The 8,185-nt window shown below is 39.8% G+C and overlaps 1 protein-coding gene across 1 annotated transcript; it reads left to right on the top strand.

Moving 5' to 3' along the window:
* Nucleotides 1–404: 404 nt before the first annotated feature.
* Nucleotides 405–7,658, top strand: LOC122826286 (amphoterin-induced protein 2-like). Its single transcript, XM_044107948.1, has 2 exons — nucleotides 405–781; nucleotides 2,524–7,658. The coding sequence occupies exon 2, from the start codon at nucleotides 2,613–2,615 to the stop codon at nucleotides 4,125–4,127; it is 1,515 nt and encodes a 504-aa protein (XP_043963883.1). The 5' UTR covers nucleotides 405–781; nucleotides 2,524–2,612; the 3' UTR covers nucleotides 4,128–7,658.
* Nucleotides 7,659–8,185: the final 527 nt, after the last annotated feature.

The following is an 8,185-nucleotide window of genomic DNA, read 5'->3' on the forward strand; positions in this document are numbered from 1 at the left end:
CCACTCAGTCGGAAACAACCAATCAGAGCCAGGAGGAGGGTCTTAGTGCTGCCAATCACTCCTGTGCTCACTCCCTCATGGTTATTCTCTGCTAAACTACAGCTGGTTCACCACAACTTAGCCTGCTACAAATGCTAAGGCTAGTTAGCATAGCCACCACTCACTGCAAGTCCCCCCCACCCCCCCACTGAAAAACAATGATCAGAGTACATGAGGTATTTTGCTGATGTTTTGTTTATGTGCTGTTTTATTATTAAAAACTGTCATCATGTCACGACATGGTGACAGTTTTAATAACATAGAAAAATATATATATATTTGTAAGAGTTACATACTGCAGCTTTAATTAAATTTATTGACACGCCTGAATTATTTGGATACTTAATACGGACGTGATAACTAACGGGACAAACTAACGGGACATAAATCAAACATTCCCTCCACATCCTCAGCTCGTGATGCTGATGTTGCTCCGTCTACTACACCTTCTTCCTCTCCTCCTCTTCAACACGGAATCCTCCTCTCTCGGGTAGCCAGTCGCCGTGTTTACTCCCAGGACAGGACCGCCCCTCCTCCTCCCCTCCCCCGCCTCTCCCTCTCCCGCACCGACATGCAGGTGAGCCGCTTCCCTCTCAGAGTCGGCGCGGATCATCCGAGCGGCTGGAAGCGGCGCGCTTCGCTCCGTAAAGAGCCAAGTTCCCTGCAGGATTTTAGGATTCGGGAACGGCCGAGCGTCGGAGCAGGAGGGCGGGCAGGAAAAGGCAACAGTTTGGACGGGAAGGTGAATTTTTTTTTTTTTTTTTTTTTTTACGTCAGGCCTTTTGGTTTAGGTAGCTGGGAACTCGGGGCAGAAAAAAAATGCTTTTTCCCGCAGAGGAAAACAAGAAGGTAGAGCGTTAATTAATCCGAACATAAATTGGATAAAAAACAAATGAGCTGAATAATTTACTTGCCTTTTGGTTTTTGCATTAATATAGTCTCAGTGAAACTGTTGACTTTTATTACAACTAATCATAACATGGTAAAAGCTCATAGGCGCCTATTAATTTCTTTAGTATGTGGAGTACAAAATTATCATAAGTATAAAACATTACATAAGTAAAATGTTTTATTTTATATACATTTTAATCATAAATATGTTCATCAGAGCTCACTGACTTTCTGTTCCAGTGCAAAATATAAAGTTTAGAACAACAAAAGGTTCACCTGTTAATTATGCAGCTCATTAGACTGTAAAAAGGATTTTTTTGAGATATCAAATTTTAGCCATTAAAATCTAATACAGCTACTTAGCTTGTTATTGTAATTCAGCTGTGGCAATTTTCTACCAATGTTTACCTTTTTTGTTCTGCCTTAATATTTTCAATAAAGTTAAACCTGTTGCTTATTGGCTTCTTTCATCTGTTTGGCATGTCTAATTACAAATGGTGTTTATAGACTACGAATTGTATTAAAAATAAATTTATCAACTTAATAAAATTTAGAAACCATCACAAGACTTGTAGCTACAAGAGTTTGTGTCTGAGTGAGACTTAAATTTGGTTAATTTTAGGCGTTTCACTAATGCTAATGTCAAACATGCTAACAAACCAAGCTTTAACTTATACCGTTCCAAGTAGCTTTTTTTTTTTTTTAATTAGGTTGGAACTGCATAATTTACTTTGTTATTAAACTTTTATAATTACTACTCAGATAGATAGTATTCAATTTGCCTATACCAGTTTATTTACATCAGCTACTCTATTTTGGTAACAGATCTATCTGAAGATTTCCATTAAAATTTAACATTAGCTACTTTTACTTTGTCTGTCCAGCAGCAAACAGAAAAGTGCATGTGTTTATATGTTAAATTGCAAATAAATGAGTAAACTTAACAAACGTTAATACCTGTCATAATACACTAAGTTTTTGTCTTATAGGAAGAAATTCTTAAGTTTGCATCCACCTTTAGCTAGTTCAGTGATAGTGTTAATGCTAAAGGCAGACTTGCTAGCAAGCTAATATTTGTAAACCCAGAAGCAGATTTTGCCAATAAATTCTGTTGTTATTAGTAGTGGTAATTAGGGAAAAGGCTTACATGCCACTTTGTCAGCAAGTGTTGTTCTTAAACTCACACAATATTTGCTAGACTTGATTTTCCTGCTGCTTTTAAATGTGTAAAGCAAATGGCGCAAGAATGAAGGGAATGAAGAATGCATAGGTAGAAAACTGGTGATGTGGATTATAAACATGGATCAGATTACACTTGTTCCAGCAGGTACCACCAGTTGTCAAGTGTTGGTGATGCCAGCGGAAATCAGAGCTGCGGATTAGGCTTTTGTGTATTTTTAGAATCATGTGTCTTTTGGCTTACACAGTCCTATTGTGTTTTTGTTATTGTTATGTCTCTTTTTAATCACTATGTCCTGCATTGAAACATTTAAAGATAGTACTCATTACATTAAACAGAACTATGTAACAGGGAGAAGACAATCCCTCTGATTCTTGTCTTTTTTTTTTTCCTTGTTCATTTCCGTTTCTCAGGTGTGCAGTGCGTTATTGGAGACTTGTAAACCTGACATGTGTTCACTGAGTGAGACGGTAACTTGAGTCCTGTCACAGGGGTGTCCAATATGCACGCTGTTGCATCACAGCTTTTAGGCAAGACTGATGTTAGAGGCAGCTGTTGCCACCCTGCTGTTGCAGCTATGCTGCTCCTGCTGTGTCTTGGCTTCATTCCCATAGTGGCCCCTTGCCCACCACACTGCCTTTGTGCCAGTGATATCATTTCCTGCAGTGGGAGCAATCTGTCCACATTACCCTTTGGTCTTCCAAGCTATGCCACGAGGCTGGACCTGAGCCACAACGCCCTGAGAACCATGCAGGTGGACTGGGTTTCCCAACCGTTTCAGCGGCTCACTACACTGGTTCTCAGCTGGAACTCCATAAGCCAAATCGAGATGGCCGCCTTCAATGCGACACCACGTCTCCTCCATTTGGACCTTTCATCTAACCAGTTGAGAGTTCTGAACTCATCCGTCTTCAGGGGGCTGACAGAACTTAAAGAGCTACTCCTGATTGGAAACCAGATTGCCCAAATAATGCCGGGGGCCTTTAGTGATGTCAACAGTCTGCGGAGACTCTACCTCTCCGCAAACAGACTAACATCCTTCCCCCTGGGACTTTTTGAGGACCCTAGTGGACCGCGTAACCTAACCTTCCTGGATCTGTCTTACAACAGGCTGTCCAAGTTACCCATCCAGAGCCTGCTGTCTCTCAGCCGCCATGCTGGAATATATTTGCAGGAAAATCCTTTGCTGTGTGACTGTGCATTGATTGCTTTGCTTGAATACTGGCTTTGGAAACAGTATCGCCCACTGGTGGATTTCCAAGTTGGATACCAATGTAGAGGCACTGCAGTTCGAGAGGTTAATTGTACACATCAGGGTCTGTCAGACATACCCTTGGAGGCACAAAGCTATCGTGTAGAGCCTGGCGATTGGGTAAGAGTACCCTGTCCTGGATTAGGTCTTCCTGTCCAGCAAGGTTTGATTGTCTTCTGGGTTACCCCAAGAACAGCACTGAATTCCTCAGCAAGTAATCTGAGTTCTCATCTGTCGGTTTTTCCCAACGGCACGCTTGAAATCCAAGGAGCGCTAATGGAAGACTCTGGCATATACGAGTGTGTGGTTGCCCGGGGACGCTACTATGATTCAGGTGAATCTCCAGAAGCCAGGGTCATGGTCGGTAACTCAAGTGTCTCCTCCACCACGGGCTTGGCTCGTCGCAGCAGCGGTGAACATTTCAACACGGCGTTCACCACCCTTGCTTCCTGTGTGATCAGCATCATACTGGTCCTGCTCTACCTCTACCTCACTCCTTGCCAGTGTCGGGAAAGTCGGGGTGGCTCCAGGGGTTGTGGCGCACGGGCCATCATTCTCTGTTCAGACCCCAGAGAGGTAGAATCAGGACAAAGGCGTGCCAACGGAAAGAGGGTAGCGTTCTTAGAGCCTCAGGCAGAGGACTCAGATATTAGTGTCCCAAAAACACCGGTGATGACATTGGACCGTATTTCCACTGAGGGAATTCTCAAAAATGGAAGTAGGACAGTGGGACACACCCTCACAGACCCTGCACATGAGGTATAGTGAGGGAAAAGCACCTTCTTAACAACCTTGTACTCTTGAAAGTCTTATTTTGTGTATTCGAAGTGGAAGAAAAAAAAAACCCATTTGATGTAAAATGTGAGTTATGTAAAGTAGCTGTCCATTCGTCTCAAATGCAGTCCTTTAACAGAGTAGAATTTAAATTATGTTTTTTCTCTGTGTGGTGTCTGTTTTATATTCAGAGTTCATATGGAAATGTCCCAGTTATCTCTGAGAAGCGTTCATGCATGGATCACAGAGATCATAGAAACGTGGGAGGGCTCTTTAAATTGGGCCAGTAGGAATATTTTCACACCTGACCGATGAGTGGAGTTGGAGGACTTTATCTGTCTACAGTGTCTAGCGTGTGTTCTGGATAAAATTATAGTTTGTCCTCTTTTGATAACTTTGTTGTCTCACAGAACTTGTCATTTTAAAAAGTTCCTTTTGGTTCAGCTACAAATGTATAAATGTTTCAAATCATCAATCAAATTTTATATCAAAAACATCCCACAGTTACCCATAAATTAACACATACTGCAGTTTTGAAATGACCATTTCAATTATTTAAGTAAAGAATCTAGCCGAACCAGCCAGACTGCAACCCTAAAGGTGAAAAAGTAAATGCCTCCTTAACCTAATAACTGTTGTGTGACTACAACTGCAATCAAGCATTTGCATCAACCTGAAATGAGTCTTTTACAAATAAACATAGAATTGTTTTATTCAGCCATATTGGAAGGTTCTTGAGCTTGAACGACCTAAGGTCGTGTGGCAGAATCTCAATCAGATTTAAGTCCAGACTTTGACTAGGCCACTCACCACCTGCATGCACACTCTTAAGAGGCATTCAGAGGAGGACTCACTGGTATTTTGGATCATTGCTCAGTCCAACCATAAAATGTTTTAGCACTGGGTGTATCCAGTATATTTGAACTCAACTTTGTAAATAAGAATATGTGTTAAACACAGAAAGTTTATTATTTTACAAAGCATGTAATTACTTTTTCACACAGGGCCAGTTTGTTTCAAATAACTTTCCTGTTTTAATAAATAAACTCACCAGTGGGAAACTGGCTTTGTATGCAACAAGATTATCTTTGATATTAGAATTAGCTTGATGATCTGAAACACTTTTGGGTGGCAAAAAGAGCAAAGACTGAAATGGGCAAATATTTCTCCTCAGCACTGTTTTTACATACAGTCGTTTTAACTGGAAACCTCATCTGTTATGTTTTTTATTAGCTCTGTCCATTTAACTCAACTAGAATTCAGCGTTGGCTCAGAATTACATACAAAATATAAAAGCCCCACTTTTATATTTTCACCTAAAAGTGGGCCTAGTGACTCTCAAATGACAAGTTCAGTGAAAATTGTTGCTTAGAAATTTTCATGGTAATGTGGGACTGTGATGCTCGCTTTGCAGAGAAACAGACACAATGCTAAAACATGTAGGAGTAATATTTTTCTCATTGGTCTGAATATGGTCATGAAGAGTGCCTTTTATGAGAAACTCAGAATTAGTTTCAATGCTGTGTATTTTAGTGGGAACTTGTCCTGAAAAACGCTGATGCAGCTGTGTTTGTACTACACATGAACGGCTTCCTCACAGACAAGTCTGTTTTTCCACCACTCAACGTTTTCATCGTTCAACTACACAACTTTAAAATATTTCTGCTAAACTCCCATTGTTTTCATGAAGCAAAAAACCAGCTTATGAAAACCTTTGGAGCCTATCTGGGTATGAAATGTGAGAAACTGGTGGTTAATTGTACTGAGATGTTTCTGAATAGTTCTCAAATTTTTACATAGGTTTGATGAAGGGAAAATCTGGTTAAACAATATCTAGATTTGAGTGGTATGCTAATGGTCATAGCAGTTCGGTACACTATTTTATGGTCCGGTGTATTCAGGAGAGTTTCTCCCTAACTATACAGTACTACTATCCTATGGACCAACAACTGAAGAGGGTTCAGGAATCCAGTGCAACGGCTCAGTAGTGTGGGCCACTTTTACAATGGAAACAGACAAACTACAGTACAGAACCGGACCAACCAGTGCCATACTGCTCTGTGGAAACAAGGCATTATGGATCCTGACACTCACACAGGAAACCATAATGGTTCGTGGGCTGTCCAGATTATTTTGTAGACAATAAATCTTGCTTCATCCTGCCAATTAGTTTTTCCTAGAACCGCTGTGGATGATGGGGACATGGAGAGAGCAGTCGAAACACATGTCACTAAATTTTATGATGTTCAAAGAAATGTTTGTGCTGCAAGAACAGCTTTTTCTGTGACTTTTGTTGGCACACAATGAACTGGATGTTTATTCCAATCTGAGCTAAATAAAGAAATAGTTATACAAAGTAAAAATGCTAACAGTAGCTAACTGCACAACATAAAAACACAATTAGCAGAACCACAATTAGCAGAACATTTGAAGACTTCCATGTCTTCAAATGTGGAAACATAAATGTCCACCACCTTATAATGACCTTTAAAACAAATTATCAACGTCCTTGAACTGTGACTCACTCGAAATGATCATCACAGCTCTCGGACATTTTTTTAAATCTCTGAACACCAGTTGGTGCATAATAATTTGGGATGCTGAATCTGCTAGTTACTCAATGTATCAACAAGTAATTTCTTTTTGGAATTGAGAAAGACGTCTATGGACGTTGCGCTGTTGTGGTTAGCTAAATTGGCGTTTAGTTATTTTTGGTGTTGAGTCCCAGACTTATGGCCTTTTGTTTTTTGTTTCTTTATCTTGTGTCTGCCCTCATTTCACTTTATGTAGACACTAGCATGTTGTGTGACCTCAAAAACTGTTTACATGAAGCCGTTACGGAAATCCTCATAGCAAAGTCCAAGGCTTTGCTATGAGGATTTTTAGCAATTAAGCTGGAGTCGTTGGATGAGTCTTTACAACACATCCTACCAACATTTAGTTTGTTGATTGGGGTTTTGGCTTTTACCATTTAATTTATTTTCCTACATTGTCTTTGGCAGTCATTGTGCAGTATAGTTCCAGTTTCAACATCACCACTGAAATGACGCATGGAGAAAAAGAAGTGAAGTTCAATTTTTCTTTTTGAAGCCATCAAAATAACCCAATGTAATTTTAGAAGGTAGGCGTTTAAGATTAGTGATAAAAATCTAAATCTGTGTTTTGTGTCAATACATTAGAGTTTACAGACTGTTTTTATAAGTGTAGAATGTCAACAGTTGTAAATGTCATTGATTAGTCCTTAGCAACTAACTGACGGTGTCCTGTTTGTACATTAAATGTTGAACACTTCTCATGCTAGAAATGACACCTTTGACATTACCACTCTTCATCAGAACCATTTGATTGAATACAAACAGGACATGTTTAAATCAGAATTTTACACTCAATCATGTTAAGAGGTATAACAATTGTCCCAGGGTTTTCTGTTTCCACTGTCCTATGTGCACAAGATATACGTGCTTGCCATTAGTTGTGCTTTCATTGACCATAGAATTGTGCAGGATGATATTTCATAAATAAATTTACTTAATGGAAACGTGGCAATTTCTTGTTTTTTTATGTCTTGGTGTCAGAATGAGGTGGCTTTTTGGCCATATCTATAATGGTTTGTTTAGCACAACTGGAGTGGAAACACTTTTTATGTTTCACACAGTCACACAAGTCACATGATCAACAAGCGGATGTTGCCACTGGTGCAACCCACAAAGAAGACAACAGGAAGTGGTAGGAGGACAATGGCGCAACATGTTTTTTAATGACTTATTACATGAACAAACTTATTCGCGTGTGATTTCAATTGCGTTTCATATTTAATTGAAACGCCGTAATTGCGAAATTGCGTTTTTTTGAGCACATTTGTTAAGGAAATTCAGCTGTTGGCTCCAAGCTTCAGCTTCTTCCAGTAGGGCAATAATCTACCGTAGTACTAATGAGTGTTTCAACTCAGACACACATTAGGTTTTGACAAAGAATCAGAGTAAATGGCACTAAACCATTTCAGGTTTTCAGATATTATGCAACTTGCTTTTAAACCAGTTACTGGCCAT

The sequence above is a fragment of the Gambusia affinis genome, linkage group LG23 (genome assembly GCF_019740435.1).
Source record: "Gambusia affinis linkage group LG23, SWU_Gaff_1.0, whole genome shotgun sequence".
Taxonomy (NCBI): domain Eukaryota; kingdom Metazoa; phylum Chordata; class Actinopteri; order Cyprinodontiformes; family Poeciliidae; genus Gambusia; species Gambusia affinis.